The 21,540-nt window shown below is 46.2% G+C and overlaps 7 protein-coding genes across 7 annotated transcripts; 3 read left to right on the plus strand and 4 right to left on the minus strand.

Moving 5' to 3' along the window:
• Positions 1–1,558: 1,558 nt before the first annotated feature.
• PCOAH_00004650 (Ligand-effect modulator 3 domain containing protein) lies at positions 1,559–3,122 on the plus strand (the record flags this gene model as incomplete). Its single annotated transcript, XM_020057280.1, has 2 exons — positions 1,559–2,371; positions 2,499–3,122. The coding sequence occupies 2 exons, from the start codon at positions 1,559–1,561 to the stop codon at positions 3,120–3,122; spliced, it is 1,437 nt and encodes a 478-aa protein (XP_019912786.1).
• A 1,361-nt stretch (positions 3,123–4,483) lies between these two features.
• Positions 4,484–8,233, plus strand: PCOAH_00004660 (Uncharacterized protein; the record flags this gene model as incomplete). Its single annotated transcript, XM_020057281.1, has 1 exon — positions 4,484–8,233. The coding sequence occupies one exon, from the start codon at positions 4,484–4,486 to the stop codon at positions 8,231–8,233; it is 3,750 nt and encodes a 1,249-aa protein (XP_019912928.1).
• Positions 8,234–8,512: 279 nt separating this feature from the next.
• Positions 8,513–11,044, minus strand: PCOAH_00004670 (Actin-like protein; the record flags this gene model as incomplete). Its single annotated transcript, XM_020057282.1, has 1 exon — positions 8,513–11,044. One exon carries the CDS (start codon positions 11,042–11,044, stop codon positions 8,513–8,515), a length of 2,532 nt encoding a protein of 843 aa, XP_019912956.1.
• A 1,538-nt stretch (positions 11,045–12,582) lies between these two features.
• PCOAH_00004680 (Serine/threonine-protein kinase NEK4) lies at positions 12,583–14,328 on the minus strand (the record flags this gene model as incomplete). The annotated part of the gene is made up of 7 exons (XM_020057283.1): positions 12,583–12,732; positions 12,850–12,969; positions 13,136–13,413; positions 13,524–13,658; positions 13,796–13,889; positions 14,031–14,103; positions 14,246–14,328. 7 exons carry the CDS (start codon positions 14,326–14,328, stop codon positions 12,583–12,585), a joined length of 933 nt encoding a protein of 310 aa, XP_019912867.1.
• Positions 14,329–15,521: 1,193 nt separating this feature from the next.
• PCOAH_00004690 (Uncharacterized protein) lies at positions 15,522–16,627 on the plus strand (the record flags this gene model as incomplete). The annotated part of the gene is made up of 4 exons (XM_020057284.1): positions 15,522–15,649; positions 15,788–15,851; positions 16,010–16,258; positions 16,410–16,627. The coding sequence occupies 4 exons, from the start codon at positions 15,615–15,617 to the stop codon at positions 16,593–16,595; spliced, it is 534 nt and encodes a 177-aa protein (XP_019912893.1).
• A 506-nt stretch (positions 16,628–17,133) lies between these two features.
• On the minus strand, positions 17,134–17,685 carry PCOAH_00004700 (Uncharacterized protein; the record flags this gene model as incomplete). Its single annotated transcript, XM_020057285.1, has 1 exon — positions 17,134–17,685. One exon carries the CDS (start codon positions 17,683–17,685, stop codon positions 17,134–17,136), a length of 552 nt encoding a protein of 183 aa, XP_019912822.1.
• A 1,237-nt stretch (positions 17,686–18,922) lies between these two features.
• Positions 18,923–19,916, minus strand: PCOAH_00004710 (Uncharacterized protein; the record flags this gene model as incomplete). Its single annotated transcript, XM_020057286.1, has 2 exons — positions 18,923–19,249; positions 19,497–19,916. 2 exons carry the CDS (start codon positions 19,914–19,916, stop codon positions 18,923–18,925), a joined length of 747 nt encoding a protein of 248 aa, XP_019912792.1.
• Between the last annotated feature and the right edge of the window lie 1,624 nt (positions 19,917–21,540).

Here is a 21,540-nt window from a genome sequence, read left to right on the forward strand (position 1 = left end):
TGTATGCACCACGTATGTGAACGTACTAACACTTAAACCGATAATCCCATGTGCTGGGCGAAGTGAAGGCCCCCCCTTTTTTTTTTTTTTTTTTTTTTTTTTCTTTTCCCGGCGACCGAACCGAAAGCGTGGACAAACCACTCTGCGCAGACCCACACGCCGCATTCTGCATTGCGTAAAAAAAAAAAAAAAAAGGAACCAGCCATGGTCCAAAAAGGAACTTTTTCTCCATCTATCCCCTTTTAAATGAAGCATCTATCGCATTAAAAAAAGGAAACTCTTTTTTCCCCCTCCCGCCCAAATTGAACAAATGAGTTTGGTATAATTGCGAGCAGGCGAAACGCTCCACACTGGACATTACCCAGATCGGAAAAAAAAAAAAAATGAGGAAAAGGGCGTAGCAACGGATCACGCGGGCTGCCTCTTTTCGGTTTGGTTATGTCCTTTCCCCTAGGCAGCAGATCATCATCCTATTTTTCTGCCCTTCTTTTTGTTCTCTCTATGTTGGTGCCATTCTGTCTGGGGACGATCCATTGGGGGAGGGATGTTACAGGGTTCAGGGTTGGACTACGCTACACCCACCCACTTGATATTGCTCCATCTAGGAGGGTTGAACTCATCGAAGGGGTACGGGGAGTAGGAAAAAGTTAATGTTCCATTTATGTGAGGACCCCCTTGGAGGTGGCTTCCCCTTTTTTTTTTCCATCACCTATTGTAGGCACTTTATTTTGCTACATTTTTTTTCTTTTTTTTTTTTGAGCAGCTTAACAATTTATGTCCAATCTGTGCGCCAAATGTGCGACGTAGAAAAAGGAGTTCACCACCCCAGGGGACGAACTCTACGAATGGAAAAGGGGACAAATGTGTAAACACCCCACTGTTGGAGTTCTGATGTCACCACGCACGTGCCACTCCGTGAGGGAAAATAAGCAGGTGCAACGCGCACCTATGTGTGTACGTGCATACACATGTACATACATACATGCGCTTGTTTCTGTTTTTTTTTATTTTTCTTCTATTTTATTTTTTTTTTATTTTTTTTTATTTTCCCCTTCCGAACGAGCAACCCAAACGCGTGCACACGAAGCGTCTGCAGAGGGGCAAAGCCAACGGCGAACAGGAAAAGCGGTGTGCATGTAAAAGTGAAGCAAGCACAGGAGGAGCGGCCCGAGCAGCTGTGACGAGCCAAGACCAACAGTGCGTGACGCCGTTCTTTTCAGTCACCGTGCGTCGAACAGACGTCCCCCCCATAACGCAACACTGTTCAGGGGTAACCCGTGTGTTCCCCGAGGAAGGGTCGTTCCAAAAAAAAAAAAAAAAATACATAGGCACATAAGTACATACATGCTCACATGCGTATGTAGATACCCACAGATAAACGGCTTCACGTGGGGAAAAAAAAAAACCCTTTCGCTGGAGGTGGATATCGAAAGGGCGAATTTAACACCTAACCGAGGAAAGACCAACTGGAACGAAGGGACGACGTAATAAGTAAACACCCCTCCATTATCCCTTCCCTACCTTGTCACAGTTGCACCGGTAGACAGATCAGCTGCATATGATGAACCGCCGAAATGGGACAAATGCGAGAGGGAAAGACACAAAATCAGTAGCGCTGAAGGAGTCGGACCCTCCTCAACAAAACGAATCTCTCAGACAGGGAGATATCGATAAAAAAGGGGAAGCCTCCCCGGCAGGTAGACCAACCAAGCCAATCAGATCAGTGCAGCACGATGGAGACACACCACCAAGGAGTTATCCCCATGGAGGGCACTCCCCCCTAAACGGGAAGAAAGAACACCACCTTACCAACATGAAGGAACATTTCAACTACCTTAACGGAGGTACGAATAAGGACGCCGTGGAAGAACATTTAAACAAAAGGGTACTACCCGAACGAGGGGAGGTCGCCGCGGTGGAGGGAGTTTCCGCCCCGTGGCACCGCACCCCGTCTTCATCCCTAAACCTGGATAAGACAAAAGAGGATAACCCAAGTTGGAAAAACGCAGAAGAAAAAAAAAAAAAAAAAAAAAATACATCTCTATTTGAAAAATTCAAACAACAAGAATTGAATTCAAAACAACGTTCATGGACCCCCATCGGATTAATCATAGCTTACACAAGTGTCTCTGTAACATTTATAATGTTGGGTGTGCTACTCATTGCCTTGTCTGCCACGAGGAAGGAGTGTAGAGTGCCCTACGGGGGGCAGGACGCAGACACACAATCCATACAATTAGAGATCAGCGAAGCCTTCTGCCAGGGACCCGCAAGGCCATTCCACAAACACGCCTACGTCTACTACGAGCTGCACAATTTTTACCAAAACCATAAGAAGTACCTCATTTCCAAATCGCACAGCCAGTTGATGGTATGTAGGGGCGTGCCAGTGACACACTGACGACATCCTGGTGTGGTGTTCTTGACGCACTGACGACATCCTGGTGTGGTGTTCATAGCGCCCTTATAAAACCTTTTCCACACCGCCCCTTTTTCAGGGCACCGTATACACCCGGCCAGACGACCTCGCACAGTGCTTCCCCATCGCACAGAACAAGGAAGGAAAGGTGCTGCACCCGTGCGGCCTCATCGCACGGAGCGTCTTCAACGATACCTTCACCTTATACAGAGATAAAACACACAACGAACAGATCGAACTTGACGAATCGAAAGAAGCAATCACCTGGTACAGCGACCTCAATAAATTTAAAAATCCATCACAACAACAAATGGACGAAAATAAAGAACAAGTGGACTTTTGGCTCATGAAACAGAACTATATTAGTCTCCTTAACATGAGCGAAAAAAACGGGTTCGGTGTAGAGAACTCTCACTTCATCGTCTGGATGAAGACAGCTGCTCTGTCCGAATTTCGCAAAAGGTACGCTAGACTCAATCAGGAACTTGTCTTACCAGTCTACGTTAAAATAGAAAATAATTTCCCCGTGAAGAAATTCCATGGGAAGAAATATCTTGTCATAGCAGAGGGCTCCGTCTTCGTGAACGAGAAATCCCGCTCCTTCGGCGTATTATACGTCGTCATAGGGGTTGTGTCCCTCTGCATTGCCCTGTGTCTTGTGTATAACCAGTTGAAGCGGCCTCGTCTCATGGGGCACATTTAGCACCCTCCTCTGTAATAGGTGGTTGCCAAGATGGGACGCGGTAATGCCTCCCATTAAAAAGGAGAAAATAAAATGTGAACTTAACGTTCCTTAAAATTATACCGCACTACTGAACAGCCCCCACACCAACCATCCACTTTGGAAAAATGGGCTCGTTTTTTTTTTTTTTTTGTCTACCCATGCGAATACCACCACATATATTCGTTCATTTGCTACTCTTTCAATCCGTCCATACGGTTATTCATTTCTTTTTTATTTTCTTTATTCTGTTTTGACGTTTTAAAATTTCCCTCGAGGCGCTGCTCTGCTTTAATTCTTGGGGGAGGGGTGCATGTCTGCGCGCCTACATGACTCATGCCACCCCAACACATATACGTCATCGATTTTTCTTCCACCAAGTGGTAGACGGACGACACGCCATGTTGTTCTCATATGAAGTAATCCTCGAGAGGAACGGACCAAACTGAGGGATCTACCCATCCCTACCTTCACAGAGTCATTCGTAAAATAACCCCAGCAAATGGGGTAGACTCACCATGGGACACATCCCTCCTGTGTAGGGAAAAAAGAATCCCACTGCGGGATCTCCGTTCGACCCACTTTTGAAGGGGTTTTCGGTCCACGCCACGCGGGTGACTACATGCCTAGGTGGATACATTTTTATATGCCCTCCTGCGCCTCCCTTTTGCATGCGCTTGGCACGCGCTTGCTCCAGGGGGGGGCTTCCCATTTCGTTCCGGTCAACCCTTTGAAGCGCCAACCGACCAGCAGAAAAGGGGCAATAAAGAAGGAAAAAACGAAAAAAAATGAAATGAAAAAAGGAGGTAAAGGAAAAAAAAAAAAAAAAAAAAAAAAAAAAGGGGGGAAAAAGAAAAGTGGAAAAACCGCGTTAGCGTCGTTAAGCTTCCAGTGCAATGCACTGACCAACCCAGTACGATTCGCCGACCCATCCCTATATCGTCTCGTTTAGTCAACTGCGTTACATTCTCATTGTACCCCCACCCTATCAACCCAAAGAAGTTATTCTCCTCCTACGATGAAGTGACACTTTTGAGGTTCTACGTGCTCGCTGGGTGTTTTTTTTTTTTTTTTTTTTTTTTTTGTGCTTCCTTTTTTTGGCTAGCATCTCTGCGACGCACGTAGACGTGGGGACACCCAAGCGAATGCGGATCAGCGTTCGTGGGGGCGGAAAATACAGGGGTGAAGGCGCTTGGAGGGGGGAGCATGCGAAGCGCCATCGGGGAAACAAAGGGGGGCAGGTACAGGATCAGCTACAGGGGGAAATAAAATAGTGAACAAAGGGACAGCGACGGAACCACTGACAGAACGCGTGCCCCACCAGTAACGCCATCTCCACCAAAATGGCGCCAGTTCCACTTGTCGCCCTAGTGGCGTACCTCTCCCTCTCGCAACGCACAAGCAGCAATGTGGTAGTCCACCCGTCACTCACAGACTTTTTCGTTGAACGCATCGGGGATCACATCTTCACCTCGTTCGACAACGTGATTAGCAAAAGGCTATCCTCCCCCAGCTGTTCCAGTTCGGCAGACACGAGCTGCCACCTGGTCCACGCGGGGGCCATCGGCTGTGCAGATGAACAGACCGGTCAGGACACCAAACAGCAGACAATCAAGAGGAGAGAGAAAAAAAAAGTTACCTATAACGAACAGGACGACGAGAAATATACTTACCTGCACACTACGCCGTTCTATGCGATTCCAAGGGAGGGAACATATCCAACTAGTAGAGAATGGGAAAATGAGGAGGATAAAAGCAGTGAAAAGGAACCTGCAAAGAACAAAGACGGAAGGAATGTTTGGATGAAGGGCTTCCACTTCTTGGTGGACGTATTCACATCCATCACGAGGAAGAAGCAACATCCAATAAACACCTCGAAGAAGCTACCCCCATCTTATTTTATCAATTATAGAAGAACGAACATAGTAGGTGACACCAGTGAATTCAGCAACAAACCTACCAAGTATAATTTTAAAGGCCTGTTCATAGGGGAACACCTGAATGACGCAAAAAACTTTTCTTTTCTTTCGCCACTTTCTTTAGCCATTGATGAAATAGACTTCAACCAGATCTTCATGCAGGCGTGGGACGTGGACTCCTACTCGAGTTACGTCTTTTTGGATAACGCGGATTTGCTCGGGGTGGGGAAAGACAAGAAAAAGAAAGCCGAGGGTTCCCCTGGGGGGAATGTCTCCGTTGGGAAGGAGGAAAAGAGCAGCAACCTCTCACAAGCAGCCGCAACTCCTACTTCGAGTAGAGCCGACGGATGGGTGGGCAACATCCAGTCTATCCTGGACCTCTCCAACAACGGGAAGGAAGAACACCCCCCTAGCAAGCACCCCAGTGAGGGTGAACATACCGATGAGGTCACTCCCCCGCAGGTAAACGAAACAGACGCAGAAGAAAAAAAAAAACATGTAACAGGAAAGCACGTCACACCAAACACCATAAAGAAAATTTTAAACAGGTTAAGGATACCATCCGAAACGAGCAACTATGATGGGATGGTAAAAACAAACAGACAGATGAAAGTGGGGATATGTACAAGGCAAAGTAGGGCAGGGTCCCTACTCCAATTAGTACTAAAGAAGACACTAGTCAGTAGTTCCCCTTATAGAAAACACCTTAAGGGGAAGGGGAAAAAACACACGGATCATCCCCCCTTCACGTGTGCATTCTTCCGCTCGGTTAACCATTCCGAGGTTGTCCTTTTTTTTGAAAAAATTACATCCCCCAATGGGATCACCCCAGGGAAGACAACCTGGAACGAACAAACACCGAACGGAAGGGACTTCACAAAAGAAGTATTCAAACTGAAAAGTAGTGCATTATACAAAAAGTGGTCTAACAGAAACAACCACCACAGCAGAGGATTCACCGATATTATTTCTACGAACCCATTAAAGAATCTAACTGTGCATGCAAATTATGAGTACAAAAAGAATCTTTTCAAACTGCATGCAGATTACAATGGCATAAGTAAAAGCATCATGGTTGTGCGGAGTTATGAGAAGAAGGCTCTCCTAAAGTTCATCTTCCAGGTGGACATATGTTACAATGAACTCTACGTGGATAACGCCGTTCAGATGCGCTACGTGAACTCGGACGTAAAGCCCAATTTGATCCTGAGGGGCAAGTGGAGTTGCTGTACTCTGGGGGGTCCGCACCATTTTTACAACGACAGAAACAACAAGGTGGATTCTCAACAGGTGGGTGGAGTAGACGAACCAGTAAGAGGTGACGGAGGAGGTGCACCTCCGCATGAATCCCCCCAACCGGAAACGGACACGGGAAAAATCTACTGGCACGAACAGATTCTGAACAACAAAGTAGAACCTGCGGAACGGTACAAGAGACTCAAATCCTTATCCTTGGAAAATCCCCGTTTGGAGGAAATTAGAGAGAGGACATACTGGATGGACAGGCATGTGCGTAACAGTGGGGACGTCCTCCTATTATCCACGAAAGGATCAGTGGAATTCAAAACGCCGGTCGTTGTTAGCGATCTGTATGTGCGTCTGCACCCGAACCCGCTTTACAGATCCGCCTGCGGGGGGAAGGTAAATGCACAGGAGACCCTATTGGATGCATGCAAACAGGGAAAGCCATACAACATGCACGTCCTTTTTAACTTCTACCTTAACAAAAGCAAGAAATACTCAGCGGCGTTGGAGATTTACGTAGAAGCCCTACACCATGAAAACCGTCACAGATACTACACCGTCCGACAGTCCCCCGGACATACGAACCCACTAAACGTGATGACTCTGCTCAAGGGGAACATAAATCAATACAGAGTTAATAAAATAGAAATAGAATATTCGTTCAATCCTCACCCACTTGTACAACGAGAGGAATCCATTCACCACAGCAGGTTGCCCTTCCTCGTGTCAGTGTGTAATATAACGACGAACCAAAGTCAGAAGGTCTACAACTACGTGCCTACGTTTTTCGTGTCCAGGGGAGACTTCCTCCTGGTGCTCAGTCGAATCGAGCCCAACGAGGGGGAAACACCAGACACAACTGGCACGACGGGCACGGGCAGCACCACCAGCGCGGAAAGGAACCACAACAACAAGCACAACAGATTCATCAGCAACACTTCCTTCTCAATTTTCACCTCGCTGAGCGAACCCATTTTCTGGGCGCACATAATGCAGCTCCGCTGCGGCGTTAGCCAATGTCATTATGATCAAACCACTGAACGATTTTTGGTGACCACCTTGGGAGGACGACAGGAAGGGATGACACAAGTTAGCCAAGAGGTAATCCCTCAGAGACGGCTCTTCCAACCCAACGCACACATCGTCCCATCCATAAACGGAAAAAACATAGCAGAAGGAGAAGACGCTGAGATGAGCGAAATTCAGAAGGCGTATCTAGACCTCCTAGAGAGGGGGCAACCAAGTGAGTCGCAACAACCAAGTGGCCGAATGGGCGAGACGAACCAGACGACCACCCCCAATGCAGCCAATACGGCCAATGCGGCCAATGCGGCCAGTGAACCCAGACCCCCCCAACTTACCCCACCACGCAAAGAGCAGATCGTGGCTTACGACATGACCAACATGCTCAACCTCGAGCACACCCAGAAGAGGTATATCATCCCCCCGTACCGAAAGGGAATATACATATGTCTGGAAAGTAAAAGGAACCAATTAGTGTATGACCCGAATGACTACCTGTTCTACCGGAAGAGAAGCGAAAAGATCAATGTAGGTAACGACACTAGAGATGCTATGCCAGCCATGTGGATCTACTCAGCTCTCCTACCAACAGAAAGTGCCCTTCTGGACCTCTCCTTCCTCACGAAAAATAAGTTTACCCTGAAGATGGTCCAAACGAATGACACCAAAGTTTACTTCAAAAACATCATACCGTTGACTCGTTACGAGGATTATACGAATATAGAAAAACACTACAGCGAGAACGTCATAAAAATCAGCTTCATCGACTTAAAGCAGAATGGGTTCATGTCTGACCTGCTGGGCCAAACTATTGACAGCCAACTTTACAGGGCCAAGGTGATCGAATTTCTTAAGAGCAAGTTCAGCACAGTCGTGCAGTTCGCTTCGGAGGACATGGGGAGCTAATCTAGATATGGAATGAAGAAGGGAGAAAAAGTACAACAGCGGTGCAAAACGGCACGGGCAAACACCACTCTTCGCACGCACAAACACACACACATGATGCGCCGTCGACAAACTGACGCACGCGAATTGGGAGAAGTAGTAGTAGTCCCCCGTGGATATCCTCACGAGTGGGTCTTCACTTGGCTGTCACACCTTTTTTATTTTTTCGTTTTTAATACTTCCTTCTGAGCAGCTCTTGTTACTGCTTAACTCCTTGCCGACGTCTGCTTGGCAACCCCCCTAGGCACCCCTACCGTGGTTGAAGTACTGCTCCCTGGTTATCACGTTATAGTTGTAAATGTTGTGATCGCTCAGCCAGACGTAGGTACCAATGTAGTTGCTGTATAGACTATTCCGGTGAGAATAAATGTTAATCTCCCACTCGCTGGGGAACATAGCACGCAGCTCCTTGTACAATCTGTGTTTGAAATTCTTGAATTTAGTAGAACCTCCTGAGACGTATATCTGGGCAAGGAAGTACCTCTGGATTTCCTTAGGGAGTAATGAGATGCACCTGTAGATCAGCTCCACGATGCTGCAGTGTTCCACGTTTATGTCTTTCGGGTTAAAAAGAACCTCTGGAATTCCTATTCGTTCATTCGTTAAATTTATTATGTCGTTTCTGTTCTCCGTTTCTGTGTGCCTTCCCTTTACGCTAAGATCGTTTGGGAATGCTCTTCTATGGAGATCACCCTCGTGTTGACTACTTTCAGCGTTTCCGTCGTGGCACCTCTGATCGGGCTTACCCCCTTTTTCTTTACTCTGTTCTGGTTTCCCCATATCACTACCTTCCGAATAGTTGGCAAACTCCATCTGGTCATCGCAGTCGGAGTCCACATAAATGCAATCGTTGGAGCAGTTTGTCCTCAGCGTGTCGTACACTTCGCTGATCTCCCTCTTCGACGCGTTGTTGTAATCGATTAGCTTGTAACTGTAGAAGAGGTGCGGCTTCGTTCGCTTTTCCTTTTTGGGGGCACCACCTTTCGGAGCGAAATGACCCACAGTGGGGTTTTCCTCGTCTTTGCAACTGGAATTGACTTGCTCCAATTTGATTTTCCCCTTTCCGTGTCCCACCCCATAGGGTACCTCTCCCTCTACGGGTGCCCCGTTGGGGAGGCCGTTCTCAGAAGCGTCCTCTCCCTCGCCGGTTTGCCTCTTGAGATTCTCCTCTTCCCCCCGTGACTGTCCCTTCGTCTTGGCTGCCTCCTCCTTCAGTAGCAGCTCCTCCCGTGCACCCAGTTTGTCTGCAATTCGCTGCCGCTTAATCTCCTCCAGGCGTCTCTTCTCGTTCTCTAAATCCTGCTCATAGTCCAATGACACGTAGCAGGCCCTCTCCTTTATGTTTTCCACAAGCAGCTCATTATGTTCCAAATTCACGTGCTTGTAAGAGAGGACATTTTTCAGGTAAGTGTTTAAGATAGAAGCAGAAACCTTCGTCCTTAGAATGGCGTATTCAATGAGCTTATACTCGATGTAGGGTAGCACATACGTGTGAGAGAACCCTACATCTACATACAAAGCGCAGGGATTCCTCAGAGATAAATTGTAGTTCCCGTTCAGGACTTCACTGTAGAAGCTGTCCACATAGGTGCTGCTAAAATAGCTTTGGAAGTTATGCAGGTCCCTAAAGTTGGGTTCATAGTACCTGTTCTGCAGATCTATTTCGTCGGGTAGTAAAAAATTGGGGTCCTGGACGATGAAATTATTCCCTAAATAGTTGTTGCTCTGTAACGTGCGCACCACGCCATTATTGGAGAAATGCCCACCGCCACAATTGAAAAAGCGACCAAAGTGGTACTCCTGCCAGTTATCTCCTCGGAATCTTTCCTCCAGGTAAACTCGGTGGGTGTACTTATTGTAACATTCGATGTTTTTTACGAAGAATTGTCTGTTCGTTAATACGCTGTTTTGGGCGGGAGGCTCATCCTGTTCAGGTGGTACATCGTTCTCCTGGGGGGTACTGCTACATGCATCGTGCGGCACGCCATTCTGCTCATTCTTAACCTCACTGAAGACGTCGCTGAGGCTGGAAATGCCCACTCCTACTCCTCCCTCTACCTCCTCCTCTTCCCACTCGTCCTGCAATTCACCAGGTAGCCATTTATCTACCTCACCCTTCAAATGGGCATGATTATTAGGACAATTTCCATCTCCCTCCTCATTTACGTCATCCTTCGGACTGTTGTTCTTCCCCTTCATGGATTTACTTCCTCTCCTCCCCCTCTTGGATGACTCACCCTTCCTGCCCCTCGCACTACGGTTGGAGAAAATTGGGGGGTTTAAAATATCATACTGTCCCAAGTTAAGTCCAATGAAAGAAAAAGGAAGCATCGTCTGAGAGGACACAACGACAATTTGATTAAAATTAAAGTATTCGAATAGAAGCTCTATAACTCCCTGTCTTATGTACGCTGGAGTGAGATAGGACTCCGTAATACATATAGCCATGTCTTTTATTTTTAACCCAACAGTCTGCTTGCAAGAGAAAATTTTCTCCCAGATCTTCGTCTGCATTTCCAAATCCATTAGCAACCCATCCACATGGGGTCTGTGGCAGAAGTACTCACATATGCTGTGGCAGCTGTCACTTATGTGGATCATGTTTTTCTTTCTCACTTGTCCAACGCAATTGGGGACTATGAACTTGGGTTCTATTTCGCTACACTGGGAATCCTTTATCTGGGAATAGCATGGCAGGATGCCTCCCTTGATCAGCCCCCCTCCATTGTCTAATATAAGCTTGGGGACGTCGATGTTCACTGGAGCCGCCATGGTTTCGGCTGTGCGGGTTAGAACGTGACGGGAAAATCCACAACGGGGTTACTCCCGCAAAAACAAACAAAAAAAAATATATATATATGACAGATTGGCTAGCTCGCCAACCGAGTAGCTACCTTGTTCGCACTACTCACTCACCCCCGTCTTCGCAGTCCCCCCATCACGCCGCCCCGAAATGGTTGGTTCGATCTTCACCCTTTATGTAGCTGTTAACCTACGCGCACCTTCCTCTGGGCACAAAAGTGGAGAGCATCAAGTCGGGGCCCCCATTCGGGTTATCCTATACACATGTACTGTGAACCATATTAAGGAAAACGCCTCCTTGCCGCGAGCCGCTAGGCCTATATTTTTACAGTGTCATCAAGTTGGAGGTAATAATTCCTTGGCGCTCCGCTGACCATCAAAGCTGCGCCATTGTGGAGAACCCATTAGGAGAGGACGCTCCGCAAACAACTATCCTGTTGCGGGCGGACCCTCCCCCAAAAAAAAAAAAAAATATATATATATATCACTTAAGCAAACATGATGGAAGTTACAACAAAATTGTGATATTTCCTTTTTTTCTTTTTTTTTTTTTTTTTTTTTTAGCTTGAAGAGACCACGTTAGATCACAGTTGTACCTTTCCATGGAGGTGCCTCCACTTTGACAAAATCGATTGAGGGAGAGTATTTTTTTTTTCCGACTCTTTGTGCAGGCACCTCCGATGCCAAGAGAGAAAAGCATCCACATATGTAAAGCATACCAGTGCATGCATTCACATGGACCAGTGGGAAGAACCTCCCTACGCACACCCACCCGTCGCCCTCCTATGAAGAGCGGCTTCTCTCTTCTATTGCTACGTAGGAAGAACACCGCTGCCCTTCCCCACCAAGAACGAATCACCATTTTGCTATTACATCACCCAATGGGGAGAAACAAACAAGTGTGGGTCTTCCCTTATGATACGCACGGCTAAGAAAAAGGTTAACTCTCCTAAGGAAAGCTCCGTATGCATGTACTTAAAAGTTGGAACCATCGCGACAAAGGAATGTGCTTAACGTTGAGACACATGCACATCTGTTCCAAACGTACAGTCGTGACCAAGTCACCTTTTGATACTCTCCCATTCGGACTGCAACCGCTTCTCCGGCGCATCTACGTTAGAAAAAGTGAATGTAGCAACAGGGGAAGCAAAAAAAAAAAAAAAATTACAGGTACTATCCCGTACGGGAAATATATAAATGTGCGTAACATCAAGGAAAAAAAAAAAAAAAAATTGAAAAAACCAACGCGTCAATCCAGTCATCAAAAGGAATATAGCGAAATAAAAAAAAAAAAAAAAAATGAACAACGCGCAGCCTAACTCTGGAGCGTTCTGGTGCCCCTCCATGGATTTCCCCAACTTAGACACTTTTTTTGTTTTTTTTTTTCGGTAAAGCTGGACGTTTGGGCGAGCAGAGACGAGGGGAAGTCAGGCTTGGCCCCCCCAAAAGGACTCACCCAAAAGGACTCACCCAAAAGGATACCTCCCAATTTACCCCTTTTCACCACCTTACGCGTCGACGACATCCAGGAGCAACGTCTTAACCTCCTGCTCATTTGCACCCGACCCTTCATTTTCAGTCGCGGGTTTTTCCTTTAAAGGCCTTTTCATGTTTTGCTTCTCCCGAATTTTCTCCTCAATCAGCAATTTTAGTTGTCTCTGCGTGGTGCGGACGAGAGGTGGACACGGTGTGGACGGGGTGTGCGTGGAGTAGATAATAATGTTGATACGGTGTTGACATGACTTGTAGGCGTTTGTGTGTCCCCCCCATTTCACCTGAACAATGTCGGACACCAACAACTGCTGCACTGTGGCTCGGTAGCTGGGCTCCCGGATCAACATGCTCTTGTAAATGTTGTTAAGCTCCTTCGAGTATATATTCGGCAGGTCTGGGATCTGCCACAAGTAAACGCATGAGGGGGAGAAAAAAACGGAGTGGGTGTGAAGAAGTGGACGGAGGAAGAAGCGGCTCATAATGCTCTCCTACGCGATTCACACATAGAAACGAGTCGAATGAGCCAAGTTCGTTGCGCCCAGTGGGGCATCGCCTCGAAGCACCTACAGGGGCATATCTGATGTTGTAGCAGAGCTGCTGAATCCCCTTGGTGGAGTGGAAAGGAGTGCGGAACGTGGCCAACTCATAAATGAGGCAACCTGTTGCCCAAACATCAGAGGGCCAGCTGTACTTTTTGTCTTTACACAACTCTGGGCTTAAGTAGTAGGGCGTCCCTATCAGGGTGTTGGCGTAGTCCAGGGTGTTTTCCAGGACCTTCGAAATGCCAAAGTCGCAAAGCCGCACTCGCTTGTCGTTGTCGATTAGGATGTTCAGTGACTTCATGTCTGTCACGGGGGTGAATGTGGATGTGCCAAAGTGTACTCTTGTCGACTGCTTATTTGGAGTGTACTCTTGTAAGCATGTTTCACTAGCTTCACCCACGCGTTCGCCTTACCCCTGTGCAGTATATGGTTCGAGTGCAGGAACTTGAGCGCCGTCAAAATTTGAGTCAGCCATATCAGGATGCGCGTTTCCTTTATGGGTGTGTTCTGCTTCTTCTTGTTCTGTATGTAATGGTAGAGGTCTCCGCCTTGGGTGGGTGGATGTCGTCAGAAGGATAGGAAAAAAAAGAAAAAAAGAGAGAGAAAGAGGGGAAGCAAAAGAGAGATATGCTTACAGTTCACATGAACCTTAATTATATTCCCCCCAGTTCTCGACTGGACTCACCTTTGCAGTGCTTCATGACAATTCTTAGTGTGTCCCCCTCTATGTAGCTTTCGATATACTTTACGATGAAGGGGTGGTTCAGCTTGGACAGCAACTACGGAGGGTGCATACAAAAATACACGTGCACATAGGTATGTATTAATTTGGGGGGGTAGACACTAGCACATATGCACACACAGGCGTTTTTACGTCGGTTCATTCTCAACTCCCGCTTTGCCTCTCTCCGCGACGCTACCTCCACCTCCTTCAAGCACTGCCTTTTTTCCTTTGGGGTCATCTGAGATATGTTAATTATTTTCATCACGTAGCTTTTGGGGGAGAAAGACGGAAGGGGCGAAAGGCTCGGTGAGCAGAATATCGGAGAAGTACACAGTGGACGATTCAGTGGCAGGTCCGGCTACTACGCATGGCGGGCATCTTCACTTTTGGTCCTGCCCACACCACACTTACTGGTCATTCTTCTTGTCGCGCACAAGAATCGTATTCCCGTAGTTCCCTTTCCCTATGTCCCTGATCTTCTCATACTTGTTCATTTTTGGGGGTTGGTGTTGGTTCCTTTTAGGGGGGCACAGAGCTCAACAACTACGTGTTGTCCTTTTTTGTAATTACTTTTTTTTTTTTTTTTTTTTTTTTTGCTACGCCACTTCGTCTACTTTCTGTGTTTTGAGAAACGAGGGCGTGCTGAGCTGAGGTGCTATTTCGTTTTGGACACCGGGGAGGACTACGAACCAATGTGGGGGAGGGACCCATTTAGTGGAAAAGCCATGTAAACGCAGAAGTGTTAATGTCTACGTGGAGGTAGGTTCTTTCCGCCTGGAAAGGCACACACGCATACCAGCGCCAAACGGAAAAGATCCCCGTGGTCCTGCGGAAGACGCTTCGTTAATCTGCGCACTTGACCTGTCCTTACGCTGACATTCGGCTGGGGGGTGAATTCCCTTCCTTCGCTTGGTTGCGCGTTTGACTTCTCGCTTGACTGCTCACTTTGTTGCTTTCTTTTTCGTTGCCTTTGCTACGTTGCGTCGTTTCGGCTTGGGGGCCGCCTCCTTACGCAGCGTTGTTGCGCCATTTTCCGACTACGTATGTGCGCAGAACGGGGGGTGCATATACGCCTGGGCATACACGTGACATACACATGGGAGTGTTTTTTTTTTTTTTTTTCTTGCCAGACCAATCAACCTGAGGGTAACACCCTATAGAACAGGTGTACGTACTAATGGGAATCCCCCTCCATTTTTTGAACTTTTTTTTTTTTTTTTTTTTTTATTTTCCCGCGCTGTGATGTTTGGCTAGTCGCGATGCGGTTCGGTTTTATGCAGGTCGTTTTGACTTACCTGGCCACCGTTGAACTTCGCACCTTTTTGTTCCCATGTTTGTTGCCCTTCCTTTCGCGCGTGCACATGGGCCCCACGTCACGCCCAAAACGACGTGCCTAAAACCGCGCTGCACCTCTTCATCGTGTAACTCAGTCATCTCATTTTTCCTTCCTTTTTTTTTTTTTTTTCGAGGGCCTTCACTGATTGGCACTTTGTAAAAAATTATTCCCCTCTTCGGTTTGGCGTGGCGTCACAGTATGCCATAGGATGCATACAATATATATATATGTATGTATATATATATATATTTTTTTTTTTTCTTTTCACCCCACCTTATATCGTTGGCGCGTGTATACCTATGCCAGTTTCTCACCCTGGAAAGGGAAACCTTGTGTCGCAGTTTAACCCATTATCACATTAGGCTCCTTGGATCTCACCTCACCGCTTGCGAAGAAACCTAATGCAGATGAGTCCCCCAGCAAGTGCCTTCCTCGCTTAACAAGATGAGCCGAAATGTGTTTGGGAAACTGACTGGGGGGTGAGAACAGGAGAAAAAAAGAAATAGAGAAAAGGACAAACGTGACCCGGTGTGCCATTCGCCTGGCCGTGAGTTGCCCCCCCACCCGTTGGCAACCAACCCACAACCCATTTTTTTACCACCCTCTTTCCACTGCAGGATCGGCCCCCACCTGTGGCAAAGCAATGCCCTAGCCCTGAACACGTACAAGACCTACTCATCGGTAAGGCAAATAGATCCCCTCAGCTGGAGGATGGAAGCGGCACAAAGTTTAGCAGTTGCGACGTGGCGAAGCAGCTGTGCGGAGTCCAAGTTCTTCCCCCCGTGGCATATCTTCCCCACACCCACACGCGCACCTCTTCCCTCTTTTCTTTCTTTCAGGCCATGGGTTGTCTCATCCAAAGGTACGGAACCACCAATTCGGTGAGCAGACCCATTGGGAGGGACAAAAAGGAAGTGTACAAGTACTACAGCGAAAGGTTACGGGATGACATTGGCCCCCTCAAACTTATGAGAAGCTTGCCTGCCCTAAACCACTACGTCAGCCTCCTCGACATGACAAAATTTACGATCAAATATATTTTGAGTTATCGCTTCTTTTTCATTTACATGGCCCGGACGACGTTTCAGGTAGGCCCTCCGCCACAGCGTGTGCACGCTCATTCACGATCATGCATTTTTTTTGCAATTGCCTGAACGGTTGAGGGAAATGCATACCAATCGACAACGAATTCTGCCTCCCCCATTTTGACCACCCCATTTTTGCTTCCCCCCCTTTTAGGCTGTCCGGCCACTGATGGCCTTCTGCGTCTTTGGCGAGCTCATGAAGCTGATCCTGGCCACCATGACGAGTGGCGTGTTCGCCTTTTTCTTTTCTTTCGTCCTTGCGTTTGAAGTGCTCTACTTTTTCCTACAGTGCTACATTTCCTACACTTTCTTGACCATGTTTTTCGACGTCATGTTTTGATGGGCGGGAAGTCGGTGGTTTGGCAACGTAACGACACGTAACGACACGTAACGATACGTAACTACCCATCCTTCTAACCGCATAACCTTAACCTTTTGAATTTTTTTTTTTTTCTTTTCTAAAGGGGCGAGTGTTACACTCCCTTGTGGCACAAGTGGTGCCCCCAAATTGGCTGTTCAATTGGGCACTCGTTTAAGTTGAAAAGGCGAAGTTGAAGAAAGACGAAGGGGTGTGCACTCACCTGCGTAGCAGTACCGTCGCTCATGGCTTCGACCGCACCAGGTGAGTGTGTCCGTCCCGATCAGAGGCGCTTCCCAACATGTCTCCACCGTGACATAAAAATTAAAAAAAAAAAAATAATGACTTGACGTGGTGAAGTGATAATAAAATTGGCGTGTGAATTGGTCGACGCCGTTTTCCCCTCGAGGGAAGAAACAACCTTGGTGAGACCACACATGCAAAAGTAACAACCGCAAACTGGCAACAACTTTACGCACATGCACGCATACATCATGTGCATCCACACAAAAGACGATTGCTATAGGTAAATGCCTCCACCCCCGAGTGTTCCTGGCTGGGGCATAGAATTCTTCTTCTCCTCTTTTTCCTGCGCCAACACAGGAACAACCTCACTGCAGACCTTGCCATTAGCATCACTCTCCATTAACGCATCCTTCTCATCTGAATCAGTCATGTACTCATCGCCCATCTGACTGGCAAGCGTATGAGCAATTCCCTCGCGCTGATTCGTCTTCCCCGTGCATACCACTGGGGCAGCTATCACATTTGTTTGATCCACAGCAGGGTGATCATCCAATATCCGTATCTTGTCTTTAATTATGCGCAGCCGTTCCTCCTTCCTACATAAAGAAAATCTATTCTCATTCAGTGCCATGAGGAGATCCTGATCTGCACCTTCCGGATCGAACTTTTTAATTTCATCATTTGATCGTTTCAAATGGTAAATAGAATTCTCTACCTCCTTCTCTAAGTCTTTTAGTATATTCACATCATCTGGTAGTTTGACTTCGTTAAAGTCCAGGTGGAATTCGCAGCTCGTGTGCTTCGTTTTCAACCTTATCTCGACCATTTTGGGGATGTAGCTCAGTGGACACCTCAAGTTTGGAGGAGTTAGTCGCGCCTACAAGGGTAACAACTTAGGGGTACATCACACCGCCTCTACTGCATGCGCCTCCGGGTTCGAAAAATGGAAAAGTAAAAAAATGCTCCTATGCTAAAGCGAACAGTTCATGCGACGACGTGGAGGGGGTTATTCTCCTACCAAGGGGCCAAAGGTACGCCTATTCTCATCATGTTAAGGGAAAAAAGGCTGGCTAACGAGGCACAACTGCGGAGTGAGCAGCGTTTCCTCTTTGCTATAACATTTCACCTAGCAGTGATATTATGGTTAAACAAATTGGTGCTACTAGGACCAGGTCGCTAAAATTTTTTTTTTTTTTTTTTTTTTGTGCTAATCAAATTATACAAATTGGTCGGGTGAAACTGTCCCCAAAAGTGCATAACCCAAAGGAAGCAAAAAACGGGTGAATCAAAAGGGCGAAGAACTGGAAACTTTGGCCATTTTGTCTTGCCCAACACTCTCCTTTTTACGTGCGCTTCTTTTTTAAAAGCCAATTTTTTCATTTTCAGGTGTCACAGTACAACTTGGAAGGCGATGTTAACACACCGCTCCTTCCCACTTCGATGGTGTTTTAATACTTCCTTTGCAAGAAAAAAAAAAAAAAAACATAAAAGAGAGAGTAAAATGAAAACAGGTGTAAATAGCCACTAAATAAAACAGTGTCCTCGTGAAAAACGTGTTCCAGGCCGCTTACAATTCGCGTAGGGCGTATCAACAACGGGACAACTCCTTCTTTCGTACCCCTGCGGGATTCCCCCTCTCCGCTATCCGCTTTTTCGCCGCGTGGCCATTTTACGGTTTTCCCATATCTCACCTTTTGCAATTCCTACCCCCAGGGGCCAAATAAACGCTGCGCATTTTCGAAGCTGCAAAAAGGGCAATTCTCTCCCAAAGCTAAAATGCACCAATTTGTGTGCACCATCCACCACATATAGGGGAAAACCCCCAAAAATGGAAAAAAAGAAAAAGGAAGCAAAAAAAAAATCAAGTAATGAATAAATGAACCAATCAAGCAGACAGGAAGGCACCACATCATGTGCCAAATTTTAAATCATTCCGCCGTGCCAGTTGACATAACCTCGGAATCGGCTACAAAACGAGCGCCACAGCAGGATGACGGAGCGACATACAGCCCAATCCGTATACACCCCCCTGAACACACGCATACCACACGTTTGTGGCTCGCCTACTCTTCACTTTTAAACATAGACTCCTCAACCGTGGTGCTGCTGGGGGCCGCGTTTTTGCCAACCTCCTGCCCTTGCGCGTACACCTCGTCCACCCAGTTCTTGTAGTCGGATGCGCTCATCAACTCCAAGTTGTGTCCTTCCTCTACTATCTCGACTCGGCAGTTTTGCCTATTGATCGACTCTACAAGTTCTAAAGTCTTGCTTAGGTTCCGTTTAGTATCCTTCGTGGAGTGGACAAATATGATGTATGGGTAGTCGCCTATGTTTATAGTCTTCCTTATCTTCGAGGAAAAGATGTTTTCTTGCACGGGGGATACTAACACCTGAGATGGGGTATGGAAGGGGGGAGAAACATCAACATGAGTGGACGGACAAGCTACCAACGGTGCTGGAAAATCGGATCGGGGGATACATATCTCCACCGTTAATTTTTTAATTCCGTTCGTATAGAAGTGACACATATCAGCAGGTAGAGTTGCCTTTTGGCGGGTGATGGTGGTGATGCGCCTAATCGGTGGTCACTTTCCCTTTAACGCGTTGCCGCTTCGCCCCATTCCCCCTCTTTGTTACCATCGGAATGCGTGCGCCAGACAGGTGCATGGCCAAAATGCACCCGAACTGATACCCCACAATGACATTCGGCTTCAGCGTATCGAACAGCTTGTTGGCCTTCCCCAAACAACGGCGATACAAAATCTCGTAAATAATCGTCGAGGCAATAAAAAAAATACCCATTGTAACGAAAAAGCATGGCATAATTAGCATGTAGATATGTGGGATGTTTGTAAAAAGTAAATGAAATATGAGGAAAATACAACACAAGCACAATAAGTATATGACGACTAGGATTATAATGTCCACAACTCTTGACTTGTCCTTAGAAGAAATTACGTTATCCTTCCCGTAATTCTCTTCCAATAGTTTTCTAATTTTTTTCGTTTTAGTATCTTCGTAAATGTGAAGATACAGGATCTTTATTGGTTCTTCCATGGTGTCATATAGATGTGCAAAACGTGGGGCCAATTAAGTGCAGGTTGTATGTGGGCCTATAAACACACATGGGGTACCTTTCTGCTTGTTTGTGTATACCACACTTGTTGGCATTTTTTTACGTGTTTTTTTTTCTTTCCTTTTAAATCGCGATCATTTTAGACTCTACTCAAAATAAGGACAAAAATGCAGCGAAATGTTCGGAAGCTTCCACAACATATTACGTGCAACCAAATTGGACAAATTAACTTTTCCCCGGTGTTGCATTATTTTGTGAACAAGCCAAAAAAGGGGCGGGGAAAAAAAAAAAAAAAAAAAAAGTCAGCTAAAAATTTCTGAATTAAACAGCCATTATAGGAAAATAAAAAAAAAAATTCAGGAAAAAAATTCTGAATTAAACAGCCATTATGGGAAAGAAAAAAAAAAAAAGGAAAACTCAGGTAAAAATTTCGAAATGTTCCTAATTTGCCACATAAGGGAAAACAAAAGAACCAATCTGCATATCACCCCATTTAAGCTTCGTTCGCATTTACAACGTCGCTCCGGTAATCTCCAAAAATTCGTTCGTTTACAGAGGTACTGCTTTGCGAGGCGAAACAGAGCAGGGAAGGCTGCACAGGGGAGCCAACCCAAGCCGACGTAGAACAAAACAGGACGAAGAGGACGGAGGTGTGCGAAACAAAGAGCTACAAAAAGACCAAAAATAAAACATTAAATCTTAAAAATTTTCCAAGCGAATAAACACGCAAACTTCTTTTCCTTTTCTGTCATGTAAAAAGCGTCAGCATTTATGCCATCACATGTCACACAAAAAAAGGACGAGCTACTAAATAGACAATTAAATTTTTTTTTTTTTTTTTTATTCCCTTCATTTGCCCTTTTTTCGCTAAATTGTGCATTTTAAGGAATTTTATTTTTTCCCCCTTTTGCATTCACAAAGAGGGGACACGAAGGTAAGAAGGAAACTCGCAAAAAGAAAGCATCCTGGTTATCATTTTAAAACATGTCACATTCCATTCAGCAACCTTTTAAAGAAAAAAACAGCTGAGTCACATATTATCATTGACGAAGTAGAGAAATTCTTATTTGTTCTTTTCCATGAGTTAAATTTTGCACATTGCACACATTTCTGCGTTATATCACCTCATGCTCAAATTTTACAACTCGCACAACTGCGTTGCTCTTATTCCCACGTGAACTCTTATGGGACGGAACAGCTCCTACATTTGAAAAATGGCCAGAAGGTTAGTGGAAGGCTCACCCAGAGCCCTTTCAGGGGCTACGTAAAAATGTCAACTAATTTTCCGTTCGGCAGAGTAAACACATGGCAAAAAATTACACTCGTTCACGATTCGCATTAAAGACAGTGTATGGATACTTTTTCCTCATCGTTTAAGCACTTAAGAGAAAAAAATAATATTAAGGCACACTCTCATGTGTGTATAGCTGTACGGCCACGTAGGTGTAAAAATCCGCTCCCCCCAAAAAAAGGCCACCTATTCGGAATTTCTTCCTGAAAAGTTCGCGGAGGGGCCGCATACCACTGACAGCTGATCAAAAACGTCGATAGCTTCGACTTTGACAACTACAGCACCGCTTGGAACTATGAAAAATTAGAACATTC

Source organism: Plasmodium coatneyi, chromosome 3 (genome assembly GCF_001680005.1).
Source record: "Plasmodium coatneyi strain Hackeri chromosome 3, complete sequence".
Classification (NCBI taxonomy): domain Eukaryota; phylum Apicomplexa; class Aconoidasida; order Haemosporida; family Plasmodiidae; genus Plasmodium; species Plasmodium coatneyi.